The sequence below is a fragment of the Rhagoletis pomonella genome, unplaced genomic scaffold, assembly GCF_013731165.1.
Source record: "Rhagoletis pomonella isolate Grant_MI unplaced genomic scaffold, Rhpom_1.0 Rhpom_scaffold_00002, whole genome shotgun sequence".
Lineage (NCBI taxonomy): Eukaryota > Metazoa > Arthropoda > Insecta > Diptera > Tephritidae > Rhagoletis > Rhagoletis pomonella.
The window spans coordinates 8,929,771-8,946,236 of record NW_023458556.1 but is presented as its reverse complement, the minus strand read 5'-3'; the positions used below and the strand labels follow the sequence as shown (position 1 = coordinate 8,946,236).

The 16,466-nt window shown below is 35.0% G+C and overlaps 2 protein-coding genes across 3 annotated transcripts in view; both read left to right on the top strand.

Moving 5' to 3' along the window:
• Positions 1-6,929, top strand: part of LOC118733005 (peptide transporter family 1-like) — a 72,430-nt gene extending 65,501 nt beyond the window's left edge. For both annotated transcript variants that reach the window (XM_036462154.1, XM_036462153.1), the window contains exon 6: positions 6,435-6,929. In XM_036462154.1, coding sequence (XP_036318047.1) covers positions 6,435-6,890 — 456 coding nt within the window. In that variant the 3' untranslated portion in view covers positions 6,891-6,929. The remainder of the gene's footprint in view (positions 1-6,434) is intronic.
• A 72-nt stretch (positions 6,930-7,001) lies between these two features.
• LOC118734432 (peptide transporter family 1-like) lies at positions 7,002-8,042 on the top strand. The gene has a single exon (XM_036464153.1). It carries the CDS (start codon positions 7,002-7,004, stop codon positions 8,040-8,042), a length of 1,041 nt encoding a protein of 346 aa, XP_036320046.1.
• The last annotated feature ends 8,424 nt before the right edge of the window (positions 8,043-16,466 follow it).

The window sequence follows — 16,466 nt, the reverse complement described above, 5'->3', positions numbered from 1 at the left end:
TCGCCATTTTTCCATTAGCGGTTTTCGTTGGATTTTAACCCAAAACACCCCCTTAAACAAATAAACATACTTAGAAGATATCCATTATTATTATTTGATTAAATATAACATAAACAAATTCATTCGGTTGGGTGTCGAACATTTTTGTCATTAAAAAAAAGTGAACACATTTTTTTAAATTCAACAAACTTTCCTACAAATTTAGAGTTTTTTTAAAAATTCTAAAAAATCAATCTTTATTTTTAGCCATTTTAAACTAGTACTTTATTCCACTAGAATTCAATGGGCTACGAAACTGCAAACTCAGAATCTAATTAAAAACTCGAAATTTTTTCGAAAATTCGTTGCATTATTTATTTTTTCTTTTTTAATGCACACATTTTTAAGGCTCGATTGGTACATTTGTACAGACTTGCGCATTTTTATATTGGGCTATTGGTACAAAAAAAAAATTGGGAAATTTTTTGATTTTTAGTCAAAAGCTTGGTACAATACAGCAATCTTGTATTAAAAAAAATTTAACAAAATATGTTTCGTAATATTTGGGTATTCACGCAATTGATATACGATTTGCACCGAATTTCGGCGAATTCCGAAACTTGTGATACTGCCTTTAAACTTGTACTTATACGGATGTTGGTAAAGAATGAATTATGAAAACTAACCAAAATTAAATAACAACAAAAGTTTATTTTTTTAAAACTTGTCAAAATTTGATGCGGCTATAATTTTTACGACTACTGTACATAAGCACTAGAAATTTTATATGGCTAATTTCCTACTGATCGCATACTCAATATGTGTCAGTACTAAGTCTAAGAAATCAGTCTGTTAATCGCCGTTAACGGGATTAGACGAAAAAATATTTTCTGGCCAGAACGGGGGAAAAATTGCAAACGAAGTGAATTCGAGTGCACCTTTTGCGAGTTTTGCGATTCAAGTGAAAAAAGATCGCGATTTAACTAGTAAAACGAACAAATAGGGAATGAAGAATTAACAAAAGCCGTACAAAGAAAGATCTAAGTTACATACATACATTAAAGCATATGCATGTTCATATAAAGTGAATAAAAACGTCTTGTACTAAGCTATATAGGACCTCCGTTCTCAGCAACGAACAACATGACCGAAGAAAATGGTATATTGAAGGTCTACATATATATTATATCTATACTACATACATACATACATAATTAGTACTAAACAGTCAGTCGGGTTTTACACGGTTCAAGTAAGTCAAGTGAATTAAATTCTGCTTGCTAGTTGATGAGAGGGGCTAAGAAGCAACGGGAAGAGTGCACAAATTTTAATGTTTTATACCGGAAGTTATTGCAGCAGACTGAAGGAATACTCGATCGGGGACAAACCGGTCTTAACCCAACTGTGCGAACACCAAAAGCCATTAAAGCCATTGAGAGTCGAATTCGTCCGAAATCCGCTTCTCAAGCAGAAAATCAAATCACTGAAAATGAGTGTCATCAAGGACAGTACATTGTACGTGACAAAACGTGACTGGAACGCTGTGGATATACATATAGTACGGTAGTTAGCAACGTCGTGAAAACAGGAATTTCAGGACAACTGGTTTTTTGATATGACACATCCCTCTCACTCCCTCGGTTAGCGTGGGGGCCATCTGGCAGGCGGTAATGGTTGCGTTGATTTTTTTAAATCAATTTTCTTTTCATTGGCTTTGACTAGCTTTTAGAAACGTAGATTTATTATTGCCATACATGTCCTTTAACAACTAGCATTGTGCAAGACGTCACTTTTTATAAAAAAAAAAGTTGCTTCCCTTCCTTCGATTCCTGGTGCTACTATTTCGGGGGACCTCACTGAACATTTTCCAAAAAAAAGAGAGCAAAAATCCGTCGGGCGCTTTTTTCTATGCTAACTTTTACTAATTCAAAAATTACACAGGCCAACATAAATTGGAAAAAATTTTGTTTCCAAAAATGTTAAAGCTGTTTTCGATATTCAAATATTGCAAAAAAAAGCGATTTTTTGATAATTTTATCACGTTTTTCTCAAAATCTAAAGCTGATGGAAACTTAATACTTACAGATTCGTAATCAGCACAAAGAGGGCTATCAAAAACAGCATTAACATTCTAGGAAACAAATTTTTTTCCAATTTTTGTTGGCCTGTGTAATATTTGAATTAGTAAAAGTTACCATAGAAAAAAAGCGATCGACGGATTTTATTCTTTGTTTTTGGAAAATGTTCGCTGAATTCCCCCGAAATAGTAGCAACAGGAATCGGCGAATTGAAGCAACTTGAGGGATGAAATTGTTTCCAGGATACCGTGATAAGTAAAAAAAGTCTGAAAAATATTAACTCCTTTTAATTGTGTTTGCCATATACACTGTACCAAGGTATTTGCTAGTATCTAGTAAATAAAAATAAAAACAACTTACTACCGTCCACATATTAAGCGCCAAAGACTCCCAGTGATTATCTAAAAAATACTCATATTCATACAAATTTTATGAAGCGTCAAAAGATAACGACGCGCTAGCGCTGAGCTAATAGATTTTTCATTTTTACAGGGCATTGTACATGTTGATGTTGAGTGGGTGCGAAAAAAGACCACCCCAACGTTTGCAAGTATATTGTTAAAAATTATTTTGCGACATTGAATATTCGTAGGAGTAAAAGTTTGTTCAAGATGTTGCCGATTGTAAAAATCCCTGAGTCCAACGAGCGACTAGTCTCGAAGTGTTTAAAAAAATAGACTCCCTGCAAAAACTCGGCATAACTATTTTTGCTGTGCAAACATTACGCCTTGCTTTCGACAGAGCAAAGCTCTGGAGTGTCGGTCGAGAGATTTGAGGTTCGAGTGCTAGAGCAGGGTGATTTTTTTTATAGTTTTTTTTATATTTTTTTGTGTCTTTATTTTAATTTTTAAACTGCATTTTAAAAAGAAAAAAATAACTCATTTATTTTTTATGTTATTTGAGTATTTAGGTTTTTGCACAATTTTGTAATTTATATTTGAATTAAAATAATTTACTTACCTTATACGGGTACCAAACATAAACAGCCTTTATTTGCATTAACTCATGCATTTTCATGCACACAATTTTTGGGAATTAACTCGGATCAGGGGAATTTTCAATGACAACACTGGTAAAAGTTTTAAATTATTTATTTTTTTTTTTATTTGATTTATATATTTAATTTTACGTTATTTAATTTTCCTTTTTTAATATCACATTTTTTATTTTACTATTAGTTAACTTAAATTTTTAGAGTTGAATTTTATTAAAAAGTCAACAAAAACTAACTGAAAGTACAGTTAAAAAATATAGAACTTAAAAAAATTAATAGAAACGAAATAAATGAAAATTTTACTGGCCGTCGGACTCGAACCCACGACCTTGCGGCACGTTAATCCGCATTACTGCCGTATGTCAGTGCAAAATTATAATGCGCATTTGTGTGCTGGTTTATCTGCATAAGCATGCTCGTCTGTCTCGCGTTTTACTCTAACACCTCCGGATACAGAACCACAGCAGCAGCAAGCCTTTTGGACGATACTGAGGAAGGGATATTAGGCACAGTTACGTTCACAACGAATTAGATTGATTTCATAGAATCCTAAAAAAAATCGAATTTGATACAAACTCGATACTCGGAAATAAATATCGAATGTTGGTATTTCGAGATTAAAAGTATCGTATTTCTCCAAAATTTTTTGGAAACAATTTTAATGTTTTCTTACACCGATATTTTTTTCCAAGCCTAGGTTTTCCTTTCAAGATTGGATTTGAATTTTAGATTCAGGTACTTCTCACACTTTGATACTAGTGTCAGCAAAGGGTGAGAGAATATTCGATTGTTTATACATCAGTTGTAACTGCTTAGAATCCCGGCAAGACCTACCTGACTGAACCAACAATCAATCGAAAAATCAAACGAAATGTCAAATGATGAGAGTGGGAGGGATAGGAATTCACATGTATTGATGAGAATAATATACGGATGGTAATTTTTTTGCCCGCCATCCTAATAAAAATTACTACATCGATCTTCTAACGAATAACACCAAATTCTGTCAGAATGGCAGTTTCAAGTGATTTGCATAAGTTGAGTGTATTTAAAAAAAAAAAATTTGAACATACATAGAGACAGGTAAACTTCGCTCAATTGGGATCTGGTTTGACCAATAATTGTTAACCGAATTGAATGATTTTTTATAGTTTTAGATAGAAATTTTTTATAGTTTAGATTTTAAAAGAAAAATATCATGAACCGAAATAAAGACTAGAGAGGCATTTTAGTAAAATAAAAAAAGTAAAATACCACTTCCTAATTTTTACACATCGTCGTTTAAAGTACAAAACCGTGCATCAAGATAATGCAAAACCTCGTTGGTGAGGATGACCAAATTTTACAGGAGAATGTAAAAGCTATCTGATTTGAAAACAGTTCTCTCGTGTATCTCTAATAATTTTTATTTTCTTATATCTAAATATATATATTTAAGTATGAATGAATAAGGCATGCTGCCAGAAGTTCGCTGTGAGCAAATATATGTTTTGGCACATATATCAGTTACGAGGTTTTGCACTTTAAACGACGTTATATGTATTTTATCAAAATAAAATTTTTTCACGCGGAAATATTTTTCTCCTATAATAGTCTTTGAAATAAATAACCTGCTAAGTTTTTCATTTAAATTCCATTACAGATAAAAAGCCAACCACCGGCGAGGTAAAGATATCAGATTCTGAATCTATAGCCAAAGGCAAATCTACGGAGGATGGCATCTCTGAGGCTAAACTCGTGTCTGAAGTTTCAGCAGAACGAAAAGACAAGAAGGAAGCAGAAGGAGAGCAAAATATCGAACCGTTATCAAATGTTACGGAAGCAGAGGGCCAAGTTAAGGTAAATCATTTCGGCTCGATTTGTGAGTTATAGTGTTAATGCCAGACTTTGAACAAAAAGTTCTGCTCTTACCAGGGATACGATTATGTTTTCTTTCACTGAAAATAAAATTTCGTAGCATTACGTGCTCATTTCTCAAAATATTGCCCTCCTACTAATCAAAAGTGCAATACTCTCTACTAATATAGCCGTTTTGCAGGACAAAAAGTAACCTAGTCCAAATATTACAGTGCAAAAAAAAATTTCAATAGTAAAGCCTCGTAAGTTTGTCATTGACTCGTTTTACTTGTGATATATTTAAATAAAACATGTGAATTTTAGTGGAAATATTTTAGCCGTTTTTAGCCGCTTTTTTGGCCAATTTAGCCGGTCCGACCAAACAGTTCTGAAAATAATAATGTCACTTGTGTAACTACTAGAGTACAACTTCACAACAAGCTTTTCAGACGTTCGGTGCTTTTCATAACTTAGCCATTGCTGAAAGCCCTGAAAGCGCTGACCACCTGAAAAGCTTGTTGCGGAGTTGTACTATTACATTGAGCGAAAAATATAAAAATCATTAAATAATGATTAAATGCTGATTTTAATTATTTTACTTACATACATTGATTTACAACACAATAATTTTATAATATACAACATCGATTTGTTATAAATTTCTTTCTAGAAGCGTCCTTATCCAAAAGCGGTCTCCTTTATCACCGGCAATGAGCTTTGCCAGAGTTTCTACATCTATGGCCAGCGTAGTAAGTGTTAATCAGCAAGAAATATACAACAAGTGCTTTCACTCAACTTTAATTATTCAATGATTACCCCCCGTCCCTTTCGCAGCCATTCTCGTCCTGTACCTGACTCATCAACTCCTCTATAGTGACGACGACGCCACTGCCATCTACCACATCTGTATTATGCTTACCTACTTCCTCTGCCTGTTTGGTGCAATCATCTCTGACAGCTGGCTTGGAAAATTCAAAACGATCTCTTATCTCTCGCTTGTCTATGTTGTCGGGGCAGCATTGCTTGCTGTCGGTGCTGTGCCTCCGCTAAATTTGCCCGCCAGGACGATTACATTCATCGGTCTGGCGTTAATAGCGCTGGGCTCGGGCGGCATACGACCGTGCGAATCTGCTTTCGGTGGTGACCAGTTCAAGCTACCCGAACAAGTGAAGCAATTGACGATATTCTTCTCGCACTTATACTTTTCAAGAAATGTTGGTGCACTGACTGCGACCATAGTAACACCTATTCTGCGTGAAAATGTTCAATGTTTCGGCGAACAGGAATGCTATTTATTGGCTTTTGGCGCACCGGCTATCCTCATGGCTGTCTCGTTATGTGAGTACTTAAACACTAAAGAGAAAAATTTACGAATCTTATGCAAACTTTCACTCATATTTTGTAGTTATTTTCGTACTTGGCCGCCCATTATATAAAATTATCCCACCAGCGGGCAATGTGGTGGTGTTGGTCAGCAAAACTATTGGTGTAGGCAGCCTGAAAAGCTAAACAAATTGAAAAAGTACTAAAAAGATTATTCCAAACAGAACGCCATTGCTACAAAATGGAAGGAGAAGAAGACCAATCCTCGTGAACACTGGTTGGACTATGCGGATAAGAAGTATGACCGTCAATTGATTGAAGATGTGAAAGTGCTGATGCGTATTTTGGTACTTTATCTGCCGCTGCCTGTCTTCTGGGCACTTTTCGATCAGCAGGGCTCACGCTGGACTATCCAGGCAACCCGGATGGATGGCGACATGGGCTCATGGGATATTAAACCCGATCAAATGCAAATCTTAAATCGCGTCTTGGTTTTGATATTCATACCACTTTGTGAACTGGCATTCTATCCTTTACTTGGTCTGGTCGGTATTCGTCGTCCTTTACAAAAGCTGACTTTGGGTGGAATATTCGCCGGCATAGCTTTCATTGCTTCCGGCTTGCTCGAACTACAATTAGAGGTGAGTCAACTGCCATCTAAGTGGTTTGGTGACAGATAACAGTTAACTCCCATTCGCAATTCAACTTTAGATATTCATTATCTTAAGACTTTAAGGACGGCAGCTAACCCTCAACTTTTATACTGAAAATAAGAAGCTATCTCCAGTGTTATGTCCCCACTCTTAATACAGCCTTTAGTGTTCAGAAGAAAAATAATACAACATTTTCATTTGCAGAAAACTTACCCAGTCTTGCCCAGCGCAGGAAATGCTCAGCTTCGTGTTTACAATGGCGAATTGTGCGACTATTCCATTACCACCAATTTGACGAATTTCAACTTTGATGTGGCCTCACTCAATATGTACAAGAACAGCACAGACATCGGCTCCGAAGGTTTCCTATACGTAAGATTCGATGTTACCAGCAAAAGTGCGAGTTGTGATTCATTCCCCAGCCAAACTTTTATTTTCAACTCCTCAACCAGTCATTATTTGTTTTTGAACTCAAAAAACACTGCACAACCTTTAGTCTGGGGAGTGGACACAATCAGTAAACCCAGTCGGGGCTATCCGCTAGGACGTACATTGGCAAATATAGAGCCGACTCGCCAAATTGATTGGAAAAATAAAAAAGGTACGATTCAGCACACCGAGCCAGCCAACTTGGGCAACATAACGGAACTAAAGTCGGGCACTTATCAAATATTAGTTGATAATGTTGAGATTGTCAGCGTATATCTCAAAGTTGGTGGCATTTACACGATTTTAATAAACGAAGATTCATCAGGCCAATACCGCAATAATGTCATAGTTGTAACGGAGCCCAATTCGATATCCATTTTCTGGTTGATTCCGCAATACGTTATTATGACCCTCGGTGAGGTGATGCTCACCGTGACTGGTCTGCACTTTTCATACGCGCAGGCGCCACAGACAATGAAATCAGTACTGACAGCTTGTTGGCTACTTACGATGGCTTTCGGAAATTTAATCGTCGTAATTATCGCCGAACTATCGCTCTTCGATTCACAGGCGGATGAGTTCTTCCTCTTTGCCGGCCTAATGTTTGTTGATATGATTGTTTTCATGTTCGTGGCTTATCGGTACAAACCGAGCTCGGTAGCGCCGAATAACGAAAGCGAGCTGTGCACGCCACCAGAAAAAAACGAAAAGGATGGCATTGATAATGTGGCCAAGGCGATTGATGATTAGATACGAAGTTGAAATGAAGATTGATTTCTAATTGAATGAAAAATAAGTGTGTAATTTGTAGTGAACTTTGATGTTAATTAATAACACTGGATCAGAGATTTTAATTTTGATTTTGTTCTCCAGACGCCATTCCGAAAATCGAGTTAATTTTTTTTTGTATGGATACATTACCGAGATATTTGCCGTTTAGCGTTATTCAGCTTAAAAAAAAGAGGGGATCTACTTAACCAGGTATATCTTGCGAACCAATGAAATAATCGTAAAACGAGATACTGCAAATGAAAGAAAATATAATTTTCCATGAACCGTATGTACACCACTTTTCGATAGTCCTGACAGAATTTTTCAGAAACTATCAGTGCAATCGAAAAGTGATGTACATATATAAGCTTTGTGGAGAATTTTTTTTCCCCGATCTCGTATTACGATTATTCAATCGGTTCGTAGGATATACGTGATTAAGCGCAACCACTATTTTTTTAAATTGCAAATATCTCAAAGAGTTATCCATAGTAAAGAAATTATCTCGATTTTCGGAATCACCGAGCATTTCTACATTGGATAGTGGCATCCATAGAAAATTTTTTCTGTAAACCAGTGTAATGTTTCCTACTTAATCAGTTTGTAAGTTAACGTACTATAGTTAATAAAAAAGTATTACAATAACTACTGTAAACTTAAACAATAAATGAAGGATGTAAATGATATACTTTTGGTAACGGAAGCTGAGGTAATGTTGTTAAAAACTTACATATATATGTATGAACGCTTCACTTGGAAACGGCTGGCAAAGTAGCAGCCGCTTTCAGTTTGTATTACCTTTTTTATACCGACACAGTTGACCCAGTTCGCTGTGATTTAAAACAGAAGAATAAACCAATTTTTAATACGTTCAGAAATCTAAAAGTGTTTTGGCTCGAATTTGTTTTCAAATCGCTTTTTTATTTCTGACATCGGTTAGAAAATAGGTATAAACACATCATTCAGTTGACGCGAAGTGAGAAACGGCTGCTTATCTTTATAGAGTCCGTACTAAATTTGAATTATTATTATAAAAAATTATAATTCTTGTTCGCTTCCTTTTGGGTCCACCGCGAAAATTAATTATTAAAGAAATATAAGAATAAAAATAACTAATTTTGTTTACTTTTGAATACGGTTTCAGCGAGTGCGCAATAACGCCACAGTTATAAACGCTTGAAAGAAATATGTGTTGAATCAAATCGATTTTTTTGTTAACGCGGTTCTTGCCTATGTATAAAAAGTAGTATGTCCATTTTATAGTTTTAGATGCGAATGATCTTTTATCTGTTTATTCAACATCACACAGAAACGCCTGAATATTCGACACCGTTTCTCAGCTCAGCGTTGCTGCCGCGTTATTTCAGTATGTTTCATAAAAATTTTTTGACAGCCACAAAACGTTGACGCTATTATTTAGGAGTGATAGTTAGGCACAAGGTGTATTAAACAAGGTGTGATTGGCAACTCAGTGCGGCTATGTTTTAAGGCACTATAATGTAAAAAATCATGGTCAAATAAATATGAGGTGATGTCACTTACATAACCTCACTTTTTCTGAGTGTAGTAGAAAAGAGAAATTATACTTTTAATTTGCTAGACCAAAGTGCATCATCACAGCCATCCGAGGCACAGCTCCAATAATATATTGAATATGAATCTTACTAATATTATAAATGTGAAAGTTTGTATGTTTGGATGTTTGGGAAATCATCACGCGGAAACGACTGAACGGATTTGCATGAAGTTTTGTACGCAGATAGCCTATGGACCAGATTGGAAAATAGGCTACTTTTCTTAGGAGTTGCCACCTGTTAAAAAAGTTTAATTAAATTAATACGCGGAAACGACTAAACGGATTTGCATGATATTTGCACACAGATGGCTTATGACCTACGTTAGAAAGTAGGCTACTGTTTTTAAGAGTTGCCACCTGTTAGAAATGTTTAATTTAATTAATACGCGGAAATTAATGAACTGATTTGCATGGAAGTTTTCACACAGATAGCTTATGAGCTAGGCTGAAAAATAGGCTACTTTTTTTAAGAGTTGCCACCTGCTAATAAAAGTTTAATTAAATTAATACGCGGAAAAGTCTGAACGGATTTGCATGAAATTTTGCAAGCAGATAGCTTATGACCTACAGTGGAAAATAAGCTAATTTTTTGGAAGAGTTGCCTCCTGTTAAAAAAGTTTTAATTAAACTAACACGCGGAAACGACTGAACAGATTTGCATGCCATTTCGCACAGAGATAGCTTATGACTACGGTGACCATATTTATGGGGGCCAAATACGGGACAAAAAATAATTTTGCAATTTTTTCCACACAAGCTAACAGATCTTAAAACCTTCTTCAATGATCCTAAGTGTATTAGAGCTGAAAGAGCATCCTTAAAGTAACATCTCAAACCTATAGGATATTTTTCTCGAGATTTTTTCTCCACAAAATTTGTTACAAAAAATTCCTTAAATTTTAATACAATAAAATGCAAGTTCGAAGTAGCTAGGATATACCGTCAATTTTTGGATTTATATTTTTTTGACGGTGTTACGCATTTTTTTCGTACGAAGTATGTTCGATAATATTTTTAAAGGAGAAGCAAATGAGCAGAACACATTGCACTTGCACCTTATTATAATGAATTTTAATGAGCTACAAACCTTCAAAAGATTCTGATCAAAAAGTTTGAAAGTTTGGTGAAACTTTGCAGAATTAATTTTTATAGTTTTTGCACAAAGTCGGAAATTTTTTTTATATGGTTTTTGTTAGGAAAAAAGCCTTACTTCCATAAAAAAATAAGAAACATAAAATAAACAAATGTCGAGTCCTAATTTATATTTTGGTCACGTATGCATTTTTCTATTCGAATCACAGGCATTCAGATTAGAAACTAATAACTGTTTATGGAGAAAATTACAATCATATACCAACATCACTTAAAACTGTTTCATAGACATGCCATTTTAATGGGTTGTTAAGGCATCGAAATGCCGAACACTGAATACGGGACAAATACAGGGCGTGAAAAGGAATACAGAACATTTGGCGTCCCGTATAAAATAAAGAAATTACCAGGACAATTGGTCAAAAAAGAGGACTGTCCCGTATAATACAGGACGGATGGTCACCGTACTTATGACCTACGTTGGAAAATAGGCTACTATTTTAAGAGTTATCACGTATTAGGAAAGTTTAATTAAATTAATACGCGTAAATGACTGAACTGATTTGCATGAAAGTTTGCACACAGATAGCTTATGGCCTAGACTGGAAAATAGGCTACTTTTTTAAGAATTGCCAGCTGTTTTAAAAAGAAATTTTGCTCAAGGATGGTTTATGACCTGGATTGAAAAATAGGCTACTTCCTTAACCGGTTTTCCGATCAGAACGAAATTTAGTACGCTTACTACGGATTTCGGAAGGATGGTCTTAGACTGAAAGTAAGTCCGGTAACTCAAGGCCCTTCCATACAAATTGGAATTTTCATATTACATACATATCTCTGGAAGTATTTGTGGGGGAGAACTGAAATGGTATAGTGATATGTGTGTCAAATCAATGTTGATTTCATGACATTTCATAGACAAATTAATCAGATTTTATTTTTAATTGGATTAACGATTAATGTTTTAAATTAATTAAACGTAATCGCAGCCAGCGATTAACGATTAAAAAAATGTTATCATTAATCGTACAGTTGACTACGACTAATTAAATTTAATCGTCGAACGCGATTAACATTTTAATCGTTAATCAGATTAACAGTTTGCCAACACTGTGTGAAATCATGTTCATATTCACGGAGAAAAATGGACGTTTTTGGTAAATAGGCGTAGCACCTCCCATACTAACTGAAAGTTTCATATTGCATATCTCTTCAAATGTTTGGGGTAAAGCACTCAAGCTTGGTATGGAAATACATATGTATGTATGTATGTGAAACTAATACCATACTCATGGAGAAAAATGAGAGTTATTGGAAAAGGTGGTGTGGCAACTCCCATGCAAATTGATTTTTCCATGCTGCATATCTCTGGAGGTGTTTATTGCAGAGGACTGGAACTTGGCACCGAGATGTGTATACAAAATTAATTCCATTCTCATGGAGAAAAATTTGCGTTATTCGAAAAGGGGACATGGTTCCTCCCGTACAAATTTACTGTTTTAAACTGCTTATCTCTAGAGGTGTTCATGGTAGAGTACTGGGACTTGGTACTGGGGTATGTAAAATCAATTCTAAATTCATGGAAGAAGATTAGGGTTATAAGAAAAAGGGGCGTGGCACTTCCAGTACACATTTGCTTTTTCTTGCCACATATCCCTGGAAGTGTTTGTGGAGGAATACTGGAACTTGGTATGGAGTTGGGTATACAAAATTTATCAATTGCTCATGGAAAAAATGTGAGTTATTAAAAAAGAAGGCATGTCGCCTCCCATACATACTAAAAACTTCTTAATACATATCTCTGGAAGGATAGAAAATCTCTCGAAGTATTTTAAATTTGTTATGGAGATTTATTTTATAAGTGCCGTACTGACAATAAATTTCATTAAATGGAAAAGGGAGAGCCGGGTTCGCCCTTATAATCTAAAGCTCTCTTGAGGCATTTGCTACAGTAATGAGAAGTGGTATTTTATCAAGGCCAGGTTACTAAATTTGAGTTGGAAATATTAGAACCCGCCGTGGCACCTCCAAGAAGGTTACACATTCACGCGTCGTATACCTGGAACCATTTTAAGGTAAACTTAGAGAGATTGATATCTTTCGAATGCCTAGCGCGCAGACGAGATTTTATAATTTCATAGTTTTAAACGGCCTAAATACCTTAATTCGCTTAAAAAATAACGAGCTATAACGAAATGGGCACAGAAATAAAATCTAACATCATTAAATTATTTTTCATATTTGTATAAAAGCGCGGGGTGAAACCCGCGGGTAAAAGCTAGTAGTATATATTTTACCAAAAAATTTACTTACAAAATCACAATTATTGCAAATTATCGCTCAGATTTTCCAATGAATTTGAAACGAAAAGTCAAACTAAAAGCGAAATAAAGAAACAGTGATACCTACGCATACTTTTTCACAAATCGTGGGCTCCGCTAGTAGCAGCAGAACAGTGGAATTCATTTTTCTTAAATTTTTTGGTCTCTAAAATCTCAAATATTGTTATTTTTTCACAACAACCTTAACTGGCTAAAAATAATGTAGTACCACAGCCACAAGCTATCTACAAGCTAGCTACATCAGAAATAATACCCCACAACCACTGCTACATATTGTGGACAGTTTAGAGCATTTAGAATATTTTAACTTTTGACAGCTCTTAAATTTACCAAGCAAGAAAATTGCGCAAATTTTTATTTTTATTTTTTCAATTAAAATTTTGTATACATATGTATGTGCGTATATATTTGTACACTTTAGGCCCAGCCACACAGAAAGCGGTCTGTAGCGGCGGGAAACGATATCCGACGGAGGCTGTAAGGCGGTCCTGTTGTATTATTCAGTTTCGCATCATCTCTGTCACACAGAACGCGGTCTACCGTCTCCCGCTAGTCTTTGCCGCAACTATAGATGGACCAAGCTCGTGATTTTCTACGTGACATGTTTTGTCACGCTTTTTCAGAAAAACCAGAATTGAGGGAAAAATCACGTAATTTCCGTGATCGTGCGTGACTGAAATTTTTGCGTGACGTGAGTTAGATTTCCCGTCAGACGTTAGTGCGGAAATACAGATTCATTTAACAAATACAGGGAGGCAAAGTTGTGACGTTGCTTTAAAATTTTGGGAAAAAGCTTCAGATTCGCCACTTCTTAGAAGCCTTTCAAGGCAAATTTTAAACATATCAGCTAGCTCAGCAACTAGTGAAAGAGTCTTTTCTGCGTGAGGTAGAATTTTAGAAGAAAGACGTACACGAATGCTTCGTGAAAGCGTCGAATATTTTGAGTATGCAAGTTTGTAGGCCATTCAATATTAGTAAAATAAAGTGCAAGTTTAAAGTAGCTCCGACTTATCGTTGGTTTTCGGCAATTTTCTATGTTGGCGATGTCAGTAATTTTTTTCCATACAAAGTATGTTCGACAATTTTTTTTTTATATGGAAAAAATGAGCAATACCATCAACAAAAAAAAATCCCAAGAATCAACGGTAAGTCGGAGCTACTTTCAACTTGCACTTTATTTACTTTACTAAAATTGAATGGGCTACAAACCTGCATACTTAAAATATGTACAAAAAATCGAATTAAAAAGCTCGAAATTTTTACGAAAGTTTATTGATTTTTTTTATGTTGCACAAAGATTGAAACTTTGATTTATATAGTTTTTGTTAAATAATAAACTATATTTTTTTAAGCAAATAATTAAAATTAAAAAGCATTAAAAAATTAGTATGTAGTACGTGCATCCCTTGCTAGGCGTTTGACCAAGCTTTTGTAACAATACTTTTCTTTTGAGTATTCGATTTATTTTATATATATCCATATCAAGTTCCAGTACTCTACCACGAACACTTCGAGAGATATGCAGTATGAAAATTTCGGTTTGTATGAGAGGTACCACGCTCCCTTTATATGGCGAAATTTTACCCTATAACCATCCTTGGGACGGGTGCGGCAGGTATCCTAAACTTCAAAAAAATCAGTTCAGCTATTCTTGAGCTTTGCGAACACAAAAATAACGGTTTTCAAAATATATATTAGTATAAATACAAGGTGCAAAAATCATGGAAAATATTCTGCCTTAGTTGCTTTATGTTCAGGCCTTAAGAGGTTAAGCTTATTTGCGAATTTTCTTATTCGAATGTCTTATTCGGCATTTTGGTTTACGCCGCACAGCGTATTCTCATTTAGTGTGTGAAGAACTTCCTCACACCCTATCCGGGTACCTGGGTAGTTACACTTCCCGGGTATAGGTACCAGTTTACGCGCCACCTACATATGTATATATTATCCGGGTATCACACGGCGCAAGTGCGTCGACGATTATTTATTGACTTTTTATTAACAGGCTTGGCATTTGAATTTTATACTCGAAATTAGGAAGAATAACTTACGCTTATCGCACAAAACAGAAAGTGTGTGAATAAACTAATTAAGGCAATTCGTATAATTTATGATATCGATCAATTATTAAAGTGGTTTTATTGATTCTCTTTAAACAAAAAAAAAGGCCGTGGAAACTGATTTACTCGCTGTGGGTTTCTGAAAGCGTCAATGAATCGAAAGATTTACGTACTTGTAGAAGAGTACGCTTTACGTGGTAAATTTGCCTACCGCAGAGGTTTGTTTATTTTGCTAAAAATGGTAAATATCTAAATCGTTCTTACAAATTTGTAATAAAAAGTTTCAGTTTTTAATGTTTGAGCTGTATTTGCTTGAATTTCTGAACGTTCACCTTTTACGCTTTTATTTTTAAAAATTACTTTACCAGTTACTTTATTCAATAAGAATTAATATGCTTTGAAAATTGACTGTAGAGGTCCTCGAAATATTTACGAAATTTCGATATTTGCACAAGTTTTGGAATCAATATTAGGGAAACATGCCTGGCGGAAAGATTAGAATGTCGTTGTATTGATTAAAGATCATACGCATATACATATACATGGGTATGTATTTTAACGCATACGCGATACTAGTCAATACTGGTTCACCGTATATAGCTATTATAAATCAAACTTTATCATACTTTATTGACACGGTTTTTTAATTTGAAATAATCGATTTTTAATTTTTAGGCGATTCTTATGATAGCGGCTATACGCTCTTTACAATGCAATAAACCGCAGCTGTATAGCAGCATTCACTTCAAAGAAGAAAGTGTTATCACCCTTCAAAAAGTCTTCACACACCCAATTTCTCAAAAAAAAAAAAAAACAATAAACCCTTTTGAGCTTTATAGTGCTTTTTGCAGCCAATTACAGCAAACTACTGCTTTATTTTTTTTTCCTTCAAAAAGGTAAATAAAGGATCTATCAACGGTTCTAGCCCATAATCTCAAAAACAAAGAATTTTGAATTACATAATTCACTTTTGAAGAATATGTGTCATAAGCATGCGCGTACCTATGGAGGGTTGACTAATGAAAAGTTCGTCTCGTTTCCACCGCCTGTATTGTAGGGTGATCTTAAATTTAGTTTTTTATTTCTTAGTCTTTGCTTACTTTATGCAAGAACTGTATAGGCAGTTTAGCACGATTGGGGTTTTGACGAAAATTTGGTGCAAATCGTCTGAATGCACACATATTTTTTCTATCGCAATCACGACAAAAAATTTTTACAAATTTTTCAATAGAAGTTCCCTGCATAGCACAATGGGCCAGAATACTCAAAAAGTGGCAAAAACCAATGTTATTTAAAAGCTTAAAACAATAAACTTATTTAATCTAGTTACCTC

Coding starts and splice junctions, on each gene's coding strand:
- LOC118734432 (XM_036464153.1), top strand. CDS start 7,002: ATGTCCCCACTCTTAATACAGCCTTTAGTGTTCAGAAGAAAAATAATA.